The sequence below is a fragment of the Pochonia chlamydosporia genome, chromosome 1, assembly GCF_001653235.2.
Source record: "Pochonia chlamydosporia 170 chromosome 1, whole genome shotgun sequence".
NCBI lineage: Eukaryota > Fungi > Ascomycota > Sordariomycetes > Hypocreales > Clavicipitaceae > Pochonia > Pochonia chlamydosporia.
The window spans coordinates 2,400,255-2,423,271 of NC_035790.1; the positions used below are offsets into that span (position 1 = coordinate 2,400,255).

Sequence of the window (23,017 nt, forward strand, 5' to 3'; positions counted from 1 at the left end):
ATCAAAGTAAAGTAAGACACAGGGGAAATAAAAAATGTCACAGGATATCGTAAACCAAGAAAAAAAGCCATTCCTGTATCGCTTTTAAAACCATCATGTCCCCTTCCGTGCCGGCACCTGTATTGTCGTCATTCCCCTTTACAAAAAGAAAGATGCAAAATAAAACAGAGAAATAAAACGGCCGATAATTGCCCCTATATGCTTCTTGCAAATACGATTGATTCCCTCCCTCTAAACATGCTTTCCCATAATGTGAAAAAGGATTTCGTGTCACTTGAGCTAGTTGCCCACAGGGTGATGGCCCCTTTTAGCTCAAGGCTCGGCTTGGCCAACAGATTCCATCGCCAGGCTGATGTGGCTGGGTGCGCCTAGAGATGCGCCGCCGGCTTCGCTGGAAGGAGTGTAATGGCGTCTGCTTCTGTCATCGCGGGCAATGAGTACTTGTGCCGGGCAGACAACAATCTTGTCTTCTCCACTTCCATCATCATCCCCTCGCTTGACGACAAGGGGAAAGAGAACAATTCGAACGACAGCACCTTGCGCTTCGAGTTCCTCGTTGGTCTTGTTAGCGTTGCCGCTTCGTTCGTTCATCATGGCGGCGTCAAACGACACGGTAGCTGCTAATTCACCATCCGCGTCATATTCAGGCTGCAGTGGCGGCAGCATCATGTATTCAGCTCGCTGGGTACGCATTTCCACAGACAGGTCTACTGCTTCGTGCATCACTCTGCGCAACTGTGACTGAATTTGTCCCTCAAGGTTGGAAGGCGGGGGAAGTATCTTGCAGAGAGTCTGGAAGACGGCTTGGACCACGGCTTCTGTGTCCAAATCGCGCTGGTCCCTGAAGCTGCTTCTCTTGGAAAGAAGGGTCAGCGTGACAGCTCGCCACTGGCGGACGGCCTTTGGAGGCCCAACATCCGTCAAAAGCTTCTCAAGTGATTTGAGCTTTTGGCGTTGTTCTCGGTCCATGCCGAACAGGTACCTAGTGAAAACAAATTCCCAAATCATATTCATGGTCATGGACATAAAGATGTCCCGGCGCTTGACACGGTCTCGAAGATAGGTGTCGACATCGGTTCCATCCAAGATAGCATTGTCCAGACGATCAATTGTCTTCTCGTCGTTGATTTCGCTGGTGAGGCGGCAGGCGCGCATGTCGGAAAACTTGGAGAAGCGCAATACCCATTGCTGTACATGCGAGCAGAGCTGCTGACACCGGTGGTCAAAGTAGTCTTCGTCTTTGATGTTGAGGAATTCGGAATCACCAGCTTTGGACTCGAGGATCTTGCGCTGCATCTCGCGGATTTGTTGTTTGGCGGCTTCTAGCTGGGCGCGGAGGTCTGCAATCTCAGCGTCCTTGTCTTGCAACGATTGTGTAAATGTGGTATGTGCGCCTCGAGCCTCGTTCAACTCGCGGGTCATGTCGGTAAAGCGGCCATTGTCCTTGCTGGCCAGCTCCGCATTGGCGCTTGTGAGGCCTTCGTTGACCTCTGTCAGACGGGCGACCTCGTTGTGCAAGAATTGCAGCGATTGTTTGAGCGATTCGATTTCGGAGTCACGCTCAGAGAGGACGCTGGCGGCTTTTTGGCTCAGATTTTGTTCGGCATGGGTACGTGCCTCGGTCAACATACGATTCTCGGCGATGAGCTGCTCAACCTTGGATTCGAGTTCGAGTACTTGCATGCTTTGGCGACGGCGCATGCTATGAGGACGAGTGGGCGATCGCGGCGAGCCGATGCGACCCTCGCCATAGCCATCGTAGACGTCAGCCATGCCCTTTTCCTCGCCCTTGGAGCGGACACGACTTTCGTTGGCGACAGGCGGCGGCAGCACCTGAGTGTCAGATGCCGTAGGTGTGGGTGTTGTAGAGCTGGAGCTTCTTTGTTGACGAAGAGCTCGCAGGTCGCCGCTCATGCGCTTGTCGATGCGCCGAAGTGGGGGGGTTGGGGTGGACCGCTTGATGCCTTGGAGTCCGGTGATGCCTGGGCTTTCAGGCCGCAACTTGAGCGGCTCTGGTGTCCGCTGGCGGGAGAGGCTGGTGTTGGACACTGATCGGCGCGCCACTGGATCGGCCCGTGGAGGGGCATTTCGGCCATCATGGCTCTCATGAGAAGCTTTTGTTGATGATGCTGATCCTGATGCATAATTGTACGTATTGTCGCTGACGCTGCGCCGCTCTGGCGTATCCTGAGACAGAGCTGCGTTGGCTGCAAGTCCTGCTCCCGCGGTTGCAGCGGCAATGCCTCCCCTAGAAGCAACCTCACCGTAGCCCTTCGTAGCCTTTCTGCTTATCTTCTTTTCCGGCTCCGGCGTAGCGGCCGAAGCCTCTGGCTCCTGTAAGACTGGAGTTGCAAATGGCGAGCGTCGGGTCCTCTTCTCCCCAGACACGTCAGGTGTCTGCATCTTGTCATCCCCGTAGTCGTCTGTGTGAACACCGCTATCTCTTTGCTGTTCGTCCTGGATTCCTGAACTACGGCGGCGTCGTGGGTGAGGCGATTCAGCTGCAAAGCCGCTGTCGCGATTCATCTCAGGCGTGGGCCAGTTGTACTCGGCTGCGATTGCTTCCGCTTCGGGGACTTCTTGAACAGCGGGCAGACCTCTCGTCGGGGACCGTCTAAAGTCGGATTCGGAACTCAGGCTTCGAATCATCGGCTCGGGTTCAGATCTCTCTTTGAGCAGTCCACCAACTGGCTCGCCAACATCGGTTGATCGGCGTAGCAGACCGACGGGCTCCTTCGTCATCATCGGAGCAGCCTCACCACGTCCCAGAATCGGGCTCTCTGCAAACTCATCGTCGAGGGGCACTCCATGCTGAGCCGTTTCCGCCCACCCTCCATCAGATTCTGTAAAGCTTCCGCTCATCGGAGTGGGCAAACCGTGTTTCGTTTCCTTAGCGCTCGTCGCTCCCAGCAATTCCACACCTTTGTTCTCCTCCTTCTCTTCGTGCTTCTCCTCACTGTCTGCTGCACCACCCCAAAAGTCCTCGTGCAATTCCGCATCCTTTCCATCATCCAAGGCTTTCTTGTCTGCTCCCTCCCATAATGCCGGGTCATCAAACATATCATCTTGCTGCGGCTGTCTCTTGTCCAAAATCTTCTTTTGCCTCCCCTTGCCCTTCTTCTTCTTGCCACCTCCAAACTTTTCAGCTAGTAAGGCTACACCGCCAGCGACTGCACCTGCGGTTGCTAGTGCTTCAGTCGTTGATGCTTCTGATTTACTCTTGCGTCCATCATCATCCTTGACAGAATCACCAGGGCCTCGATCCGACCGAGTTTCTCCCATGTGACGGTCATGCTCAGCAGAATCAGCTTCCGCCTGCCGGCTTTCATCCATGGGCGTAACATTCTTGTCGATCAGAATGTCCTCGAACGGCTCAGCGGGAGATTCAGCGGCCTTCTTGTTCCTTTGTTTCTTAGATTTCGGGATAGAGAGGTTATCGGGCCATTCGTCGTTGGCAGCGTCTTCTACGTGCACCTCTGCAATAGAAGGGTCCTGCTCACCTCCGCCAATTTCGTTTTGAGGAGAGTCCAGCGCAACAATTTGGCTCGATTTGCGTTTCTTATCCTTTTTGGACTTCCTGCTCATGGGTGCCGCCGAAGCGGCTTCAGCGTTCGCCTCCGCCATAATATCCTTCATAGAAGGCTCTGGCATCGAGACAGGACCATTTCCATCATCGGCGTTCTGCACGGCTGAAGTATCCAGACTAGTGTCAATGTCTCTTTCTTCAGGTTTGCCTTCTTCTTGTCTCCAATCAACGTTCTCTGCGGAGGTTGTATCGTCTACCTCCATGGCGGAAAGGCCACGCTCCCCAGCCGGGCCGGTCTCTGCCTCTGATGTCATAGTTAAGGGCTCATCCAGAGCAGCGAGCGGTATAGACTTGGACTTTTTGCCTCTGTCTTTCTTTTTCTTGGTCGGCACAGCCCACTCATCTTCTACGTCAACAGACTGGGGAGCTCCCACTACCTCAGGGAGAGCGGTCATAGCAGGGTCCTCCTGAACAAGGTTCACCTCTTCAGCTGCAAAAGGCTTATCCGTGGTGGGTTCTTCAGAGATGTCAGGAGGCGCTGTGGGTGTCATAGAGCCACTTCCACTTTTGTTCTTCTTGCCTTTCTTCTTCTTCACCGTAAGGCCCCAACCCTCTGTATCATCGTTGTCCATTGAGTGTGGTGGCTGCTCCGGGTCAAGGGCTCTGGGAAATTCATCGGGAACAGCAACATCTGCTCGAGACACCTCGTCTCCTGGGATTGTATCGCGAGGATCCTCTTCGGTAATCGCGGTCGGTACTGTTTCCTGTTGCTGGTCCGGTGATATGCTAGGCTCATTGGCTGGAGTAATTGTGCCACGCTCTGACTTGTCTTTCTTGCCCTTCTTGCCTTTCTTCTTGGATGGCAAAGCCCATTCTTCCTCCATATCAACAACAGATGAAGGTTCAGCGACTTTCGTGTCCCATTCAGCATGCTCCGTCTCAATAGGAACTGTTTCTTTCTCGGTATCGAGGCTCTCCTGTGCTGCTCCAGCTGGCTGAGATTCTTCAGGGGTCAGGATCCCGCTTCTAGATTGGCCCTTCTTCCCCTTCTTGCCCTTCTTCTTTGAGGGTAACGCCCACTCGTCAACAAGATCGTTCTTGGCCGGAGGTTCTGTCTCTGTTACTGCAGTGTCACCTTCGCCCGGTTCGGACGGAATAGCGGGTTCAGCAGGTTCTCCTGGGTCCTCTAGCGCCACTTGCAGAATTGTAGACTCGGGGGGGTTTGTTGTGTCGGCTGGAGTGATTGTTCCGCTGTTTGGTTTGCTCTTTTTGCCCTTCTTCCCCTTCTTCTTTGAAGGCATTGCCCATTCATCTTCTTCAACAGTCTCTGCAACATTGAGTGGTTCATCTACGGCGGCTTCTGGTGTATCCTGAGTTGCTGTTTGGACTGGCTCAGCAGCTGGTGTTGCCTCAGGGGTACGATATTCATCAACAGACGAGTCCTTCGCCTTGTTTTTTGCCTTTTTTCCTTTCTTCGATTTGGCCGACGTGGTGAAGCCGAACTCGTCGTCTTTAGGCGTTGCGACAACGGCAGTGTCTGATTCAGCTGGAATAATTGGCGCTACGTCTTCCATTTCGTCGGCCCATGAGCTGCCACCTTCAAACTGTATCGGTTCTTCTCTGGGAATTTGACGGTCTTCTGCCTCAAGGTTCTTAGTTGAGTCTTTTGTAGACGCCGCCGCCGCCGCGGCGGTCAGTACAGAAGTGGCCAGTGCAGCCTTGGCAGCCTTCTTCTTGTCTTTTTTGGACTTTTTAGCCCCCAGCCATTCATCAGGCTCAGTGCTGGTTTCCTTCGCAAGGGGGGCATGTTTTGAAGGCTCAAAATTGGTGGTTGACACAGCCTCCGACAACTCAACAGCAGTGCTGTCTCTTAAATCTGTATCTGGAGTTTCGCCGTACGATTGATCCACTAGGCCCAGCTGCTTCTTTCTCTTCTTTTCTTTCTTAGACAACTTTCTCTCCATGGCGCTGTCATAGATATTGCCTTCCGGGTTACTCTCATCCTGGTTGGAAGGGGAAGCATGCTGTGCCATGGATATCGGTAAATCAGAGGGCAATTCCACCGTAGCTGGAGCATCTTTTACCACAACAGGTTCGGTCGAAAATTCAGTCGGTTCAGCTCCCTCAGAAGTCGCCATCATCATTTCTGAGTCTCTATCAGTCATGCGGGGTTCGACAAACTCCCCTGGGGGCTGATCTGACTCAAATGCAGCTTTGGCTCCTTCAGAGGTAGACTTTTTCTCGACAGGTTGCGCAGAGACGTCTGGATTGGGTTCATCCCAGGGCATGAAGTCAACTTTGCTTTTCTTGTTTTGCTTGCCCTTCCTCTTTTTGCCAGAATCTGGTATTGACCATTCATCATCCACAAGCTCATCCTTACCCACTGGCACTTGACGATCGCCGCTTGGCTGAGCAGATGGATCCAGGACAGTGGTGTCGTGTTGTGGGGTTATAGGAGCAGAACTCTCGGCAATCTCCGGCTCAGATTGTGGTGATTGATCCTCTGTCATTGTGATATCCTTGGATTCTTGGGACTCCTGCTGCACATCCGCGGATTTTTGGTGGGACTCAAAGGTAACATCACAAGGTGCTGCATCACTCCTTTCGGTGTCGCCAGTATTCTGCGCTGTAGTTGCAAGCTCCAAGGGGTCAACTTGTTCGGCCTCTGGTCGTGCAGCAGCATCATAGATGTCGTTGGCGTCCTGAATGGGGGTGCTTTGCGGAGGGGGATAATCATACTGAGAGCCCTGCTTGGCCTTCTTGTTCTTCTTCTTCTTGTCTTTCTTTGACATCGTATCAGTCCAAGAGTCATCGCCCACTTCCTCCGCCTTTGTTGTCTTGACATCGTCTGAGACGAATGTCTCCTCAACAGCCTTTGAGCTCACATCAGCCTCCATTCCCAAATCCTTCGCTTTCTGCTTCTGCTTCTTCTTCTCCTTTCTCGACGTTCCAGCAGCCCATTCATCATTGTCATCAGCCTTACCAGCCTCCTCTTGATCCTTGACCGTCCCATCGTCGTTGGTTGACTCCGGCTCCAAAGACCGCTCAGATTCGAAAGTTGTTGCAGCCTTCAGGTCGGTTACAGGTTTAGCACTATCCATTGACGACGATTCCTGGATTGGCTCCGCGGCGAGGTCCGTCTCGGGGATGGGTTCGGGTTCCTGTGCTTTCTCAAATTCCGTATCTTTAGTTTTCTTCTTCTTCTTGTCCTTTTTAGGCTTCAGGCTGAACCCACCCCACAAGTCTTCAGGAATGGCTTCCGTTTCCTCGATTTGGCCGGCCCTGGGCGTTTTTGCAAGCGTTTCGGTTGCGCCTACAGGACTGTCCATCGTGCCCGTGAGGCAAAGTGCTTCAGCAGAGGCATCACCAGCAGCGACTGCTGGCTCTGGTGACGGTTCTCCTACAGATTGCTGAGCGGCGGCCTCCATGGTTGCTTGCTTTTTCTTCATCTTTCTATCCTTCTTGGAGAGTTTCGCAGGTACAAAGGTGTCATCACCTGAAACCAGGGACTCGGGAAGGCCCCCTTCAGCAATTCCCGCACTCTTAGAAGTATCGGGGAGGACAGCATCATCCAAAGGCTTGTCGACGCCAGAGTTGTCTTCCGATGCAGGTTGTTCATGACCAACGATTACGTCAGTCCGTGCTTTGTCTGCTGCGTTCACTTCGGGCTCAGCTAGCAGGTTTTCCGACAAGGAAGTCTCATTGCTTATGGCTGACTGCTGAGGAGGTTGTGCCGCAGAATCTGCCTCAACACCAGAGCCTGATTCTCCATATTCAAAAGCGAGAGAGTTCTTCTTTTTCTTGCTCTTTTTTCCCTTCTTCGGGACCTCAAATTCAAGTTCATGGTCGACTGCGGTTGCAGTCACGTCTGGAGTATCTTCTCGGGGATTTGACGACTCAGTTGGAGGTTCAGTGGACGCCAAACCCTCTGGGACTGGCTCCGCAGTCAAACTCTGGCGCTTCTTCTTCTTGCCCTTTTTGCCTATAGCTTGCGGCCACTCTTCTTCATTTTCTGCTAGGATTGGGGCGGCAGGCTCCGGCTCAACTGCAGGCTGGGTCTCTTCGATGGCGGCAGGTTCCTCCGTTATTAAAGCAGGCTCCGCTGTGTCCACCTGGGTTTCAGTCGCCGGCTCTGGGTTTGAAATTGAGGCCGATTTACTACCCTTTTTCTTCTTCTTGGACTTCTTGTTGCTAGCAGGAGTAGCCCATTCATCCTCAGCTTGTGCTTCCTGTGGTATCTCTGCAGCCTTGGTGTCTTCCATTTCGCGTGGGACCTCAGTGGCAATTTCACTGACCGGCTCCTCTTGAGATTCATTGATGTGCTCCTTGTCAACAAGAGTAGATACAGGATCAGGTGTAATGTCTCCGCCAGGTTTCTCTTCCAAAAGATCCCAAACATTGGCTTGGCCTGTCTTGGTTTTTTTGCCCTTCTTTTTAGTAGAAACCGTCTCAGTCCAGGAGTCTTCCATAGCTACATCTCCGAGTGTCTTGCCCTCTAGCTGAGTTGGCTCAACGCTCGTAGTGTCATCCAGCGTAAGCTCAAGAGGCGCGTCACCTTGCGAGAAGAGCGGTTCAGGGACCTGGGCGTCCAGAGATCGAGACTGCTCTGCTGGTTGTAATTCGTCGGCCTTATCGATCGTCAAAGGCTCTGGAGTGACAGAGGAACCTAAGACTAGGGCATCCGAAGCGACATCTGGACTTTCAGAAGTAGTCACAGGAGCGGTGTCCTCCCACTGAACAGACTTTCTCTTATCTTTCTTCTTTTTCTTTCCTTTCGTAACGGGAGCAAAGTCGTCTTCAGTGGCCTCAGTCGTTGCTTGGGGATAAAGAGATACCTCAGTTGCTGGAGAATTTCCATCCGGTGTTGAATCAACCACAGGCTCGATGGATTCAATTTGTTCGGCGAGAACTGAATGTTCTTCTGGCGGAGTGTCTGCTGGCGAAGCTTCGTCTAAATAGAGAACCTTCTTCTGTTTGTCATCCGTGCTGACTGGTTCAAAATCTGCATCTCCTGCCTCGACAGGATCTCGCGTGGTAAGAATTGGTTCTCTGGTTCCAGAGGTGTTCTCAGTCGATGAAGGCTCATCTGTGAAAGTTTGATCAGGGAGGATGGTCGTGGATCGCTGATCATTGGTTGTAGCCGTAAGTTCAAGCGTCTTATCCAACGGCAAATCTTCATCAAGCTGCTTGCTCTTCTTCTTCTTGTTTTTCTTCTTACCCTTTGAGGCAGGCTCAAAGTCTGGTTCGGTAGTATCCTGGAACGTAGTCCCGGATTCTTCTTTGGAAATATCTTCACTCGTAGAAATCACCTGCTCAACGACGGGAGGTTCTTCAGTGACGGGAGTTTTCTCCGCGACGCCAGCTTCAGCTCCTTCAGCCATCAAGGATTCCTCAGCGACAACGCCCTCAAGTGATGAAGGTCGCTCTTCTAGAGTTGCGGAAGTATCAAGCCCCTTGTCGACTGGCAAAGAATCATCAATTTGTGCGCTCTTGCTTTTCTTCTTCTTTTTCTTGCCCCTTGACACTGGGGAAAACTCGTCCTCTCCAGCCTCGGCAGGCTCCGTGGTTTGCTGGTTAGCTTGAGTCGACTCCTCTGCGGTTTCCAATTTTGACTGCTCATCCACGATGACTGATGTTTCGGCCTCTTGATCCACTAGTGGACTGTCATCTGCCTGCCTGCCCTTCTTCTTTTTCTTCTTGCTCTTTGATACAGGTGCGAATTCTGCCTCACTGGCTTCCACAGCCTCTACAACTTCCTGGGAGGTTGGCACGGAGTCCCCAGTTGCCGGGTTTTCTATGTCAATTGAGTGATCATGTGTCGTCTCTGTTGTGGGCTGCAACTCTGAAGACGCAGTGGGTTCTGAAGTCGCCTCGACCGGTAAAGGTTCCTCAACCTGCTTGTTCTTCTTCTTCTTTTTCTTACCCTTAGAAGAAACAGAAGTAAACTCAGGCTCGGGTTCGGGTTCGGCTGGTTCAGTGACTTGATCAAGTGCTAGAGGATCCTTGGCAGTATACTCCGTGACTGGTCCCATGACTGACTCTGCGGCTGGCTCCGTGGCTAGGTCTGGTTCCGTCTTGGAATTCTCAGATTGCTCGATACTGAGAGCTGGCTCAGGTTGTAGCTCCCATTCCACAGGCAAAGGTTCGTCCACCTGAAGACCCTGCTTTTTCTTCTTCTTCTTGTCTTTCTTAGAGGATGGTGCAGACCACAACTCTTCAGGGTCGGGAACGGTAGGTTGCTCAGTGGGGAGTGCGTCCACTTCCAGTGCTGTTTCAGCAGCATTGTTCTCTGCAAAGGCTGCAGGCTCGGTAGAGCCGGCCGTATAAGTAGAAGCGACGGGCTCAGCAGAGGCAGTTGGTTCAGCAAAGACGACCGGTTCAGTAGAGGCAACCAGCTCGGTTGAAGTCTCAACAGGCGTATCCTTATCGAGAGTGAGGTCTTGTACCTCAATAGCTTCGGGCTGCGAACTAGTTTCAGCAGGAGGCATTACATCGCTTTCACCTGCTGTGGCTAAGCCAGGACCAACATCACGAGAATCTTTCGTGGATGTGAGATCGATGGCCGGTTCAACGTCCCAAGAAGAAGCATCTTTAGATTTCTTTTTCTTCTTCTTGTTCTTCTTGCTAGGAGCTTCCCAGGCGTCATCGGCTACTGCACGATCGACAGAAGTATCCTCAGCAGGCTCCATAACCGTTTCAGAGATCTCGTCTCGTCCGACGTCTTTGGTCGCTTCGTGAGCAATTGTGTCAATAGGCTCCATATGTGGTTTTACCCGTGTGTCGTCGGTGACGGCTATTTGGTCTGCAGTTTCTGGCGGAGCTATATCGGTCGAAGTGTCAATAGCAGCAAGGTTCCCGGTCTCCGTCGCTTCAGGAGCGTCAGTGCCCGCAATTAGAGTCGTCTCGTCCACAGTTGGCTGCACAGATGGTGTGTCTCCAAGATCATCCTGCAAGGAAAGGGACTTTTTCTTATTCTTCTTCCCTTTCTTTCCCTTCTTCGGTTGCTCGAAATCGACCTGCGGGCTAGCAGGCTCGCCAACATTTTCGACATTGCTCGGCTCCTCGGTCAACAACGGCGCGACCACTGCGGTCGTAGCTGCAGCAGAGCCTACAACAGCCGCCTCGGCGAGGGACAGGTCCTTGCTCTTGCGGGACTTCTTGGCCTTTCTCTTTTCCTTGGCGGACATGCCCTTCCATTCCTCTGATTCAGCATCATCATCGACAAGGGTTGGATCAGGATTTTCGGCGACAGCTGGTTGAGGAACTTTTGGTGTTGACTCTACAACAGCTTCCTCGACAATGGCAGGTTCGGAAGGAGGAACATCATCGAACCAGTCCTGAGCTTCCTCAAAAGTGTCCGAGTGAGGTCCTTCCAGCGCGTCGGAAAAGTGCTCATCAGCAGACGTTAAGTCCTCTGCAATGTCGGCCAGTGAGCTCTCCACTGCAAGGTGTTTGGTTGGGGTAGACTCAGGTGGACTGGCCATGCCGGTCTCACTCTTGGTGGATTTATTCGATTTGGTAGAAGAGGGCGCTGAATTGAGCAAGTATGAACTTCTATCTTTAGACATGGAATCAACAGGAGCAGGGTCTTCGTCGGCAATTGTCGTCTTCTCTGGAGTTTGCTCGTCGGCAGGCACAAATGGTAGCTCGGGTCGTCTAATAGCCTTGGGAGTGGTTTCTTGAGAGCCAGCAATATCTTCAATGGGAACTGACGAGGCTAAGCTTGTATCAATCCGGAGACCAACATCAGCCAGGTTGTCGAGGCCGATGCCCCTGCTTGATACATCTTCGTCGGTATACAGGTTGGCGTACCCAGGAGCAGGGGATTCTCGAGATGGTGGCTCGCTTGGTTCGCTAGGTGGGAGTTCAGGTAGATCCATTTGCGGCACATTATCAACAGAGCCTTGCCGAGAGTGCTCAAGAAGGTAGAGAGGCTTAATTTCCTTACTGCTATCCCAAGAAATCCGGGCTGAGCGTCGGGAGGATTCGGGGGTCGTGACCGGCGAGCCGCTTGGAGGTGACCGGTACGCGCTAGGCGAGCTGGGAGGACCACTGTGTCTCTGGCCGAGACGGAGAGAAATTGGGATTGCTGTGCTGCTGGGGGACTTCATAGGCGTATCTTGTGTACTTCGACGACGGCGGTGAGTCAAAAAGTCACGCTTCAGGGTGCGTTCCTCAGGCGGTGTGTCTGGGCGGCTATCCGGAAGGGCAGGCAGGTCTTCGGGGGGGGTCTTCGGACTGCCTGGTTCGCTTGGAGGCAAAGGAAGCAGGTCCCCGTATTGAGGATCAATTGCGGGTTTGATTGCACGAGGAGCAATCTCTGGGTCAAAGTCTTCTAACCCTCCCGACTTCTTGGGTTTGTCATCTTCGAGAGAGTCAGGGTCTTTCTCAAAGGAGGCCTGGGCGGCATTGGAGCGAGAGGCACTGGCAACAGCAGCAGCAACAGTCGCTAAGCCGACACCCGCGCCAAGGGTGCCGGCATTATCTAAAAAAGACTCCTTGTCCAATTTCTTGGAATCATCTTTGCTGTCTTTGCTGCCCGTCTTGAAGATGCTAGCGAGTAGGCCACTTGATCTCTTTTCACTCTTCTCGGTCTCCTTATCCTTGCTACGACGAGGCGATCCAGGTAGGGAAACGCTCGATTTGGCTGCATCATCGTCCTCATAGAGAGATGATCTCTTGCTTTTGCGTGATGATCCGGGAGCAGAAGCAACTGACTTGGCGTCGTCATCGTCGTACAATGATGAACGCTTGCTTCGTCTCTCCCGCCGACGCTCGTCGCCCCTAGCCTCGGAGACTACAGAGCTGACATCGCGATCGTCCCAAGGATCTCCTTTACGATCTGGGGGATCGTCTCCATAATCGTCGAAGTCTGTGCCACTTCGGCGCTTGGATTTGCCATTATGCTTGCCGGAAGATTCGTTTTCGCCCACTTCGGAACCAGGGGTCGACCGAGAACTGCGTTTGCTACTACTTTCTCGTTCACCAACCTCCGAGCCAGGTGCAGATCGAGAGATAGCCTCAGAACCAACTGAGTCTCTCTTGGACTTGGACTTGGACTTGGATTTCTTGGGCATGTCCCAGTCATCATCCGGGTCCACAACACGAATAGTAGATTTGTCAAACGAATCTGTACGGGACAACTTTGAGGAAGTGTCATCTTCAAAGTCGCGGCTCTTGCGGTCCTTCTTAGACCTCTTCTTCTTGCCAGAGTCCTCCCATTCAGCGTTGTCAGTCTCTCTTGGTTTATTGTCATTCTCTCGAGACAAATCCTTCTCCTCTAAAGACTTGCCGGCAATGTTCTCCTCAGATGGTTCAGGGGCAAGAGGCTCCACAATATCCATGGATTGTCTTTTCGCTTCCTTTTCGAACCTCTTCTTCTCCTTCTTGCTGAGCTTCTTGGGAGCCTCGACCCATTCGTCGGACGGTCCTGTCGGGTCTTCTCTAGTCATGTCGACGGGTTCGGAGAAGAATCCAGGTTCAGACACGCCCTTTTGCTTCGAGGTTATATCTGATACAGCATCGGCAAACGACGAGCCACTCCAACCATCGCCATTGGTATCACTCGTGCGGGGTGGAGAATCTCGGCGGCGGTATTCAGGATCATCAATGACGATATTTGGGTCGAATCCGGTATCCTTGAGGCCAGCTGCGAGGGTGGCTGCAAACTCTATGTCGTCTGCATAACCGCCCGGCATCTTCTCGGCAGTTGGACTCACAGGTTTTGGCCCCGGAATAGGAGGTTCAGACTTGGCATCGTCCATCAAGTCATCAATGTCCCTTTCTGACTTGTCCCGGTAGCCAACACCAACATCCGAGCTTGCCTTCTTCTTGGATCGTGATCCTGGGACGTCTGGTTCATTGGCGGGCTCAGAACTACTCCCTGCGATGGCTGCAGCGAGGATTCCCCACTGACTTGTTTTGCTGAGAACAGGGCGTGACTTGTCACCCGACTCGGTCTTGTCCCGTGTTGCCTCAGCATCACTTCTAGAGTCAGCGCTCTCAACTTCAAAGCTCTTCATCGAGTTCTCGCCCCAGGTGACAGATTTAGCGGTAGATGAGACAGTGGACGCAGCACCAGAAGCAACCTCGCCTCCATCCTCAGCGAAGTCATCCTTTGATGTGGACTTCTTTTTCTTTTTCTTCTTCTTGTCCTTACTCTTACCCCTTTCTTGTGCTTCGTCCTCCTTCTTGTTATCGTTGGCGACGTTCTGATCACTTCCAGTGGAAGCTGACTGCTCACCGACTTCGCTCGAGTCGCGAGACAGGCTGGGAGTGGGTTGACGACTGGGCACCGGAGTTGGATAGACAAGGTTCAGCATCGGTCGCTCCCGTTCACAAGAAGGATCTCGCGATGTAAACAGGTTGAAGGACGTGTCAGTAGATCTGAATTTGTGTAGTTCCTTGGGATAGATCTTGTTGTCGATTTTTACATCTGCATCCGGACCGTCAAAGAGGCTCTGCTTCGAGGTTTTGTCCTCCATCTCCGGGGGCGTAACAATGGAGTAGGTTTCTTTTTGGTCACCACCCTCGTATTTGTTGATCACAGACTGGTTGGGAGACGCGCTGCGGGATCGCTGTTCCTCGGCAGCAATTCTCTCGGCAGTTATCATCTCCCGGTAGTATCTGTCTGCTTCCTCTTGCACAGGGTCTTTTCGTGGCTGGGTGTAATCGCGAGACCCTTCATCCGTATATCCATCCCGGTGGCCCCTTGATCGCGCCATCTCTACCGCTATCGCGGATGCTACTGCTGCGGCAGCAACAGGGGCAGTAGATTGCTTGGCCTCCTCGTAAATGTTTCGTGCCTCGTGTTCTCGTTCCTCATAATCATGTCGTCGTGAGTCTGGGCCGTCGGGGTGACTGCGAGCCCCCCTCTTATAATCCTCCACCATGCGCTCGATTTCAAAGGAGTCCTTCCGGCTCAGCCTGGTATCTGATTGGGCTAGGCGCGGCGGTTCTTCGTCAAAATTTGGTTCACGATCCACTGTCACGACTGTGGGTGTCAATGGGCGAGCAGGAGCCGTGGCAGCAGAAACCAGGGACGATCCGAGGGCGCTCTCAGCAACCTGGAATTGGAAAGGATCCACGGGTTGACGAGTGGTCACAGTAGCAGCCTGATCGTAGCTGGTCTTCTCATCCTTTCGTCGCTCGTCACGATCATCAAATTTTCGGCTGTCTCTTCGAGATGACCGCGATAACTCACTCTTCGAATCGATGTCACGATCGCCACGATCACTTCGCTTAGACCTGCGAGATGACGACTCTTCCTCGGGATAGTGGTCTACCTTTGTCTCACGGCGCTTTCGAGGAGTTTCTTCCTCTTCGTAGCGCGAGTGTCGCTTGTGATCGCGTTCGTCTTGATATTTTGAGGAATATGAGTCTCTCTTTGATTTGCGACTCACTTCTGACTCGGCGTCTCTGTCTCGTCGCTTGGAGTAATCGCCGCGATCTCCATCCCGAGATTCAGTAGCACGTGTGGAGGCCTTCGTGTCCTGGGCGCCATCTTTGCGTTCCAATCTCCGCTCTTCTCTACGAGAATCTCTCTTGGACTTTCGGTCGGAAGCGAGTGCGACTGCTGCGGCTGCTGCGGCAGCAAGACCAGTAAGTTTCGTACCTGCACCAACTCCAGTCTCATCTGAGCGTGTTCGCGAGTGCTTCTGGCTCTCTTCCTCCAACTTCTCAGCTTGGTAAACTTTGGACGACACGGGCGCCTTCGGGCTGGGTTGTTGAAGAGGAATTGGGGCAGGGCGGGATCGATAAGGAAGGTCTTGGCGAGAGGAGATGGCCGAGGAGGCGCCGGCATCGAATCTGCCCGGATCAGCAGTCGGCATGGGGTACACGTTTTTCATGGAATCTTTGTAAATTGGCTCGGTCTCAGCACGGCGCAGCTTGTTGAACTGGTGGTGGTCAGCCGCGGGTTGGTTGTCACCGAAGCCGCAGGGTGTGTTGATCATGCCCCTGAGGGAGTTGTACGGTCCAAACAGTCGAGGGTCCACGACAGAGCTCTTTCTAACATTGGTAGCTGGGAGACTCTCTGCAGGTCTTGACGATGTCCCAGATCGGCCGGCTATAGACGCCGCGCCAGCACCCAAAGCAACACCCGCTGCAGCGCTCATTGCAGGTGCTACACTAGATCTGGTAGGTCTGATCGCGTGTGAGACGACAGAACCATACGCCAGTGCCGATTCGGCGTCACTAAAGCCGCCCTCATCGTCAGAGGCGTCCTCCCAGTCTGAGTCGTCGCTTGAATCCGAGTAGTCACCATGAGGTCGAGACGTAGCAATGCCGCGAGTCTTTGCATCCCGTCTCTTTTTGCGGACCTCGTTGACAGCGGCGGCGGCGGCCATGAGCCCGGTTGCTTTAATTTTGCCCGATGAACGCAGGTCATGCTCATTCTGCTTTTTGGCAAAGTCGGAGAGCTGACGGCCGAGAGCTAGAATCTCCTCGTCCGTTTTGTCCTTCTTGGCGCCGGCATGTCGGCTGGAGCCAGCGGCGGCGGCGATGGCGGCCGTTTCGTACTCATTAGTGCCTCTTCCATCTCTATGTCGGGTCTCATGTGTCGAGTACCCTCCAGATGTAGTGCGCTGCTTGTTGAAGTCACGGCTCTTGCCCTTGGGAATATATCCAGTTCCGTAGGCCATGTCGGAATTGACCGATGACGACGACGAATTGCCAAAGTACAAAACACGGCGCTGCTTAGTTCTGCCACTCCTCCGGCGACGAACCCGGCGCTCTGAGGGTGCTTTGAAAAAGGTGCCGAAGATGCCTCCAAAGCGGCTCTGAACGGGATAATGCCTTGAAATATCCAGGAGGGACGATGCGACAGAGCTCGAAGAGAGCGAGCCAGAGCTATCGGAAGCTGCTCTCTGTCTAACAGTGTGTTCCTGTTCCTGTCCCCATAGTTGCTCCTGGTTTCGATCTCGATATCGGCCTCTATTTCCATCTCTATCTCGGCTTTTATCGCCGTCTGGAGGGTTCGCACCGCGTGCTCCCTTTGTCGCAGTCGCACTGGGTGTCGGGTATTGCTCAGGATAATCTGGATAAGCTGAAAATGACTGCGTTGGTATATTCATGGGTTGAGGCGGGACAAAGGCGAGGTTCTCCCGTGAGTCTCGCTTGTGATCCCGCCTCCGCCTCCTGGAGCTCTCAGGGCTCCGACGGCGGGAGTCTCGCATCATGTTTGCCGCTCGGTCGGCCAGAGAAGGCGGTGATTCATCTGCCTTTTGCCTCTATTTCGTGTGATGTATGGCGTATAATGACGTGCAAAGCAGTAAATGTGTATATGATGTTACATACGAGGCAAAAGCTAGACATAGGGAAAAGGGAAAAAAGCATGTAACCCCAGCACTGGCTTGGTTGTGCAGCAATGTTTTGATTTTGGGCAGAGCTCAGGCTGTGGTTGGCCATGGACCCGGTCATGACCCTTGTCGGTCTGCAAAAGGACGGAATAGCGGTGGCTGGGACAACGTCAAGACTTGGGAGTCGACGAGTCTCTGGTCTGGTCTGGTCTGGTGTGGTGTGGTACAGCCAGGCAGAGGGGAGAGGCTCCAACTGGGACCACCCGAGCCGGCGCTAACTGTCAATGGATCCAATGGTGGGGCACACTGGGCGACATTTCAGCTTTCTTTGATGAAGTGTCGGAAGATGATCGTCAGCCTTTTGCCGCTCATGCAGCGTGGCAACGCATTTGCCAGGTGTTGGTCGACCAAGAAGTGTCTGGTTGTTCTGTGTGGTGGTTGATATCGTGAGTTTGATGGAGTTGCAACATGTGTGTGGCCATTCAACCAAGACAGTTTTGCGGCTCTCGACTGGAATGCACAGATGAGAGACCCTCTTCCACGTCATAGGGCCACCATTGACCTTCCTGCTCCTGTCTGCACTGCGCACTCCGTGTATGTATGTACTTTTGAATCATTCAGCAACAATCTGTGGTCTCTAATTACGGCTCCTCACATTCCTGCTCCATGTGGAACTACGGGCACTAGCATCTGAGTTTGGCGCCTCCTCCGCCCCGAACCACGACCCGAACCACAACGAGGGCCGTCCCAGTCACTGCCTCGCCGTCCTCTCTGCTGCAAAAATCAAAAAGACGCGAGCAAGCCGACCCACCCCCCTTGGGTGCTTCGTCGTTTCGCCTGTCGTCCGATACAGCCACGAAATGCCAGTCCAACGCAAACCTGTTGTCGCCGCATCGTTGCTTGTGGTCAACTGGTCAACTGGTGTCTGCAGACCCCTCACCGTTATGCATGCCAGCATGGCACGTCACATGGTTCTGCACGTGTTGGCCATAATCCCTCAGCAATTTATTGACGTTGCCTACCCTGGAGCATGACCGCCACGACTGTTGCCCCCCAAATGAAAGGCTTGAGTGAGAAGTTCTGAAATATGCTTAGCAGGATAAAACTTTGGTTGATCATGGACTAGTCTCAGTGCATCAGACTGTGCATAATTGCCTGCCAATATTGGCTAGGGTATGAGTTGCTTCTGTTCATTTTTATTGACAGGACCTAAGGTTGGACCGGCTGAGACAAAAATTTGCCTAAAACTTATCCTACCATCACGCATAGATGACAAAGTTGGACTCTCGGACGATGGATGGCTTGAAAAGCTATGAAACGTCGGCTGACGGATCGTTGGCGCATACTCGACACAATGTACCGATTGAACACACAGTGTCTTATGGCCACATTTTATCCAACCCTAATACATCCGCGAACATCACAAAACCGACCACCGGGATCACCAGGCTTCAAACATGTCGACCTCATAATCCATCATGCTCGCGTAAAAACCATACACACATCAAGCAAGGCAGCCAGAAACGCAACAGCATCACGGTCAGAAAGACCAAAGCACAACAAACCCTGCCAACACCCTTCAGAACCCTGGAATAATCCTCGTCTTTATGGGCAGTCCACCCTTCGGCTGTGCTGTAACCCCATGGCGAATCACCAACTTGGACCTGTCCTTCATCTCAGGAGTCACCAAGTCAAACTCAAACCTGCCCACCCATGCGGCCACCAGACACGCAAACTCCGCCCTCGCAAAATTCACACCAATGCAACTTCTTGGCCCATGCAAAAACGACATGAACGCATAGACACTGCTCGCACCACCGAGACTGGCGGTCTTGATATCCGCCGCATCCTTAGCAAGCCACCTCTCTGGCTTGAACTCCCGCGCATCGCTCCCCCAGAGGCTCGGGTTCGTGTTGGTAGCCCACGGCGCCAGCATGACGGTCGTGCCTTTGGGAATGAAGACTCCTTGTATGGTGGTATCCTCGACTGCCTGGCGGGAGGTTCGTGGCACAGAGGGGAACAGGCGGAGGACCTCGTTGCAAAAGGCTTGCAGGTACGGCATCTTGTCAATGTCAGCCGCGGCAATGTCTGTGTCTTCGTCGACTGGTGGGAGTCGCCCACGGACTTCTTGGCGGAGACGGTTCTGGACATCCGGGTAGCACGACAGGGCGTACGTGGCCCAAGTCAGCGCTGATGCAGTTGTGTCGTGGCCAGCTGCGAGGAAGGTCATCAGTTGGTCGACGAGGTTCTCGTCGCTGAAGCGGCCGCTCTCCAGAGCGACGGAGAGGATGTCGACATCTGTGCGTTCCTTGTTTGCCGCGATCTTGTTCTTCTTGTCCCGGATGAGGCCCTTGCAGATGTTACGAATGGTCTCGTTCGACTGTCTGATAGCATAGTTTTTCTGCAGCGGAAGACGGCATAAGAACCAGTTGGGCAGGGCAATCAGCAGCAGCAGGCGAGCCAAGGTCTGACTACTCATGATAATCTTGTATGCCGTGACAAGCGGGTTTGTCGGGTCTTGAATGGCTCCAAACTCAACGCCCAGACCCGCGACACCAAGAATATCCAGAGTACAGCGACTGGACCACTCCACCGCGTCCCACTGCGCGATGCCGTCGCCGTTGGCCAAGGCAGTCATGGCTTGCGTTCCTTCGCGGGCTTTTCTCCAAAACACGGGGTACAGGTCCTTCAAGTGGCGGAACGCAAATGCTGGCGCGAGGTCGCGTCTCTGCACCTTGTGTACTTCTCCCTCGGTGAGAAGTATACCAACACCTAGAAAGGGCGACAGGAATCGCTTCACGATTTGTGGTCGCTGAAAGATATAACTCTTGGCGACAAGTACCTCCGCCAGTGCCTTGCTGGACGAGATGAGAACCCGTTCATCGTTGAACCACCATAAATACCGAAGCAATCCTCCTTCGTGCGGTATGTTTGTGACCCTTTACTCAAACGATCAGCTGGTATCTCTCGACAAACTATGCAAAAGTCTTGCATAAGGTAGAGCTAAAACCAAAAGGAAAAGCGCAACAGCAAACTTACCACTCCCTCAGGGGATCCTCTGTCCCCGGCAGGAACAACTTGCCATGCCCAAACAACCAATGCTTCCCCTTCACCGTCGGCAAATGCCTCAAAGGCGACACATAATTGGGATATATCTGCGTCAACCACACCAGATACAAGAATTCGCCGCCCAACCAAAGACCAGCAAGAGTCTGGGCAAGCACTACCCTCGACCGCACACCATGTGCGAACACCAACACCGCGCAAACCCCCAGGGCTACTGCGAAGAGTACGGGGCCCACGAATCGCATAATGGCTAATCGCTCGTGAAAACGCAGTGCGATTGAATCTGGGAATCGCAAAATCCGGGAGTCACAAGTTGATATGTGCTGCGCCCAGTTGGCAAGCTTGTCTACCGATAGCCATTCAGTGGAGACTGAAAGCTCAAGCCCAGAGGTGGTCGTTTGACGAAGCGGTAATTTGTAGGTCCAGGATACTGTATGATGGTGAGTGCGGTATATCACGAATTGCAAAGGAAACAGATGGGTCCGTAACCACGACTCCGAATCTCGTTTTCAACAATCATGAATTGAGACCGTGAGACCGTGTGAAGAGGCAAGGCCGGCTATTTCTTTTTGTCCATGCTCCCTCCCTGCTGAAAGTTAGAAGCTCGTTATTCATGTCGAGAATCAACTGAGTGTACCGTACAATATCAAGCCATTGGGTGATGTGGTCTGGTCCGGGCTAAGCTGGCAACCATCCACTACATGTACTTGTCCGTGTGCCATACCACCTCGCTCACCTCCAGTATCAGCTCCCCAGCCAACGGCAACCTTGAAGTCGCTACGAATGAAACCCAGGAGATACTCCAGGGTCGGAAATCATTCTCCTCCAAGTGGTTTAAAATGTGAGACAGCCTCTCTCAGTCAGTACAGAAATTAGGAATTGTTGTCCCTGTAATTTCCATAAATTGAGCATGTTGTGTCGAAGTAACCAGACATTTTCTGTCTAACATCTTTGTTTCCGACATTGTCGCATCCTGTAAGTGACTCCCTACCTACCTACCTAGGTAGATACTTAGTACCCCTGCTAAGTTTGAATAGAACCCGCGGGTGGCACTTGGCCGGGGAGGCAGTTCGTGTTGATACGTTGACCCTTATTGATAACGAAAGTACAATACTGCATTAATAACTGCTGCGTACTTATTGTTGCGAGTCGGTCCCAATCCTTACTTACCTAGCCTAGTAGTTGCTGAATTAAAGTACGCACCTTGGTACTCAAGTACCTAGGTACCTACCAGTTGACCTCTACGTACTTCCATGTCCCCGCAACCCGCCAGACCTGACGTGGACTGGAAATCGAAGCCCCGCACTTATTCTCGCGCTAACCACTTGGAGCGGAAAAGCACATCGATTCGAACCAGACCAGACGTGGACCCGTGCCTCCACTCCACATGCTCACATCAGGAATCCGCATCGTTCATCAATGTTCTCTCCGATCGTCATGCCTACTGCAGTCAAGGTTGGAGTTCTCGTTATAGTCTCACCATCACGCCGTTGCCGTCATCAGTTATAGTTTCAGCTATCATATTATTCTTTCGCTGCTAGCTATACTAGCTCTGCAAACATCCGCTGTCACCGCTCCCCATGTCTACTATGGAAATACAAGTGCACAATCTATAACAAAGTGCCGACTGACTGGTTCCTAACCATGATGATCGTAGTACCAACTGCCAAAATTCCAAACGCCATACCATGTCCGTGTGTTTGAGTCCGTGAGTCCAACTATCCGCAATATCTCAAAAGCGCCATGACCCTACCAGTGCAGTCATGTAAATTGCCCAAACCCTAAGAGACCTACATAGCGGGTTGGGCCATGATAAGAAAAGAAAGAAACCGAGGTAAAGTGACCATGAAGAAAAGGGTGGAAGAAAACAAGGAGACCCAAAGAAAAGAAAAAGAAAAACAGGTTCAAGAGAAGGCAGAGAAAGGGTGGAAATTATGCTGGAAATGATATACTCGAATGCATCAATCACACCGCCGTAGCCTCGTAACTTGGTTCACCTGCTGAGTCTGCCCTGTGAGACTGCTCAACCCCAACCGATTTTCTTCTGTCATAGACGGTGTAGTGTATCTAGGGTGAAAAGGGACATGCGTATCTATACACATGACCGCTCGGCTCACCATGGCCGGTTTCTAGATGGGCGAAGTGGTGTCAACTCTGCCTCGGGCGCTGATGAGGCGGCCATAGACACAGTGTTCGGCTGAGTTGCTGACGAAGACCTTGATGTTGTCCCTACACCGGGTATGCTCATGGATGGCCGTCGTTGATTTGGCAATCTTTGAAGCGGATTGGGCATTGCCGGTGGCGGGATAGATGACCCATTGGCAATCACTGTCCCTTGGAGATCGATTCTACGGGCTCTCGTTGCTCTGGATGCAGAAGACTCGGCAACCGCCCCTCGCCTTCCACTCGCAACAGGATTGTGCCCGACTCCTACCAAACTGGATCTTGGCGGCAGTTGGCTACTAAACGGCTCGGAAGATATAAAGGCAGGTGGCGATGGAAGCTCCATCCATGTGTTTTGTTCAAAAATTGAACCTGAATAACTGCCCGCAGGTTGCGATTGCAATTCAGGACCCGGCCCATCAGGTCTTGTGAAGGCTTGTGTCGCTCGTAAATCTGCAATGTGGCTGTCACCAGTGACTCCAGAGCTGCTGCGGCGCTGTCGGGTTCGACGTTGGTCTTGCCCAGAGGCATCGTCTGGAGGCGAGCGTCTTTCCGCTGACCGAGCCGAACGCATGAATAATTCCTGAAGCTCGGATTCCCCAATAGGCCTGCTAACCACCCTAGCGATCATCTCCTCAGAAACGCTGTTCGCCCACATTAGCTCATGCACTTAGCGACGTCGTCCGTACATCCCGTGACCTACCCAGTAGGAAGAGGCAATCCTCGAAGTCTCATCATTTGCATGAACGTTCTTGCAGATCCAAAAGAATGTTTCGGCTCTGACTGCAGCTTGCTCCGGCAATACGGGCAGCTGTCTGAGTCGTCGAGCCACTTCTTGATGCAGTGATCCCCAAAGATGTGCTTACATTGGGGTATTCGGAGAGGAGCTTCGTTGATCCCCTCAGGGCTGGCAACTCCATAGTCGTTATAACAAATTACACAAGCTAAAATCACAAAAATAGTT

The 23,017-nt window shown here is 52.7% G+C and overlaps 4 protein-coding genes across 4 annotated transcripts in view; 1 reads left to right on the forward strand and 3 right to left on the reverse strand.

The window, feature by feature from the left end:
* Positions 1-312: 312 nt before the first annotated feature.
* Positions 313-16,704, reverse strand: VFPPC_00601 (involucrin repeat protein; the record flags this gene model as incomplete). Its single annotated transcript, XM_022428182.1, has 2 exons — positions 313-9,987; positions 10,054-16,704. The coding sequence occupies 2 exons, from the start codon at positions 16,702-16,704 to the stop codon at positions 313-315; spliced, it is 16,326 nt and encodes a 5,441-aa protein (XP_022284682.1).
* Positions 16,705-16,771: 67 nt separating this feature from the next.
* On the forward strand, positions 16,772-17,518 carry VFPPC_17387 (hypothetical protein; the record flags this gene model as incomplete). The annotated part of the gene is made up of 2 exons (XM_022429100.1): positions 16,772-17,209; positions 17,276-17,518. The coding sequence occupies 2 exons, from the start codon at positions 16,772-16,774 to the stop codon at positions 17,516-17,518; spliced, it is 681 nt and encodes a 226-aa protein (XP_022285883.1).
* Positions 17,519-18,403: 885 nt separating this feature from the next.
* VFPPC_12830 (cytochrome P450 78A3) lies at positions 18,404-20,135 on the reverse strand (the record flags this gene model as incomplete). The annotated part of the gene is made up of 2 exons (XM_018290607.1): positions 18,404-19,763; positions 19,864-20,135. 2 exons carry the CDS (start codon positions 20,133-20,135, stop codon positions 18,404-18,406), a joined length of 1,632 nt encoding a protein of 543 aa, XP_018148780.1.
* A 1,868-nt stretch (positions 20,136-22,003) lies between these two features.
* The window catches only part of VFPPC_12831 (ring-finger domain-containing protein), a gene marked incomplete at both ends in the record, with an annotated part of 2,303 nt that continues 1,289 nt past the window's right edge, over positions 22,004-23,017 (reverse strand). The window contains 2 exons of the mRNA XM_018290608.1: positions 22,004-22,697; positions 22,757-22,997. Coding sequence (XP_018148781.1) covers positions 22,004-22,697; positions 22,757-22,997 — 935 coding nt within the window. The remainder of the gene's footprint in view (positions 22,698-22,756; positions 22,998-23,017) is intronic.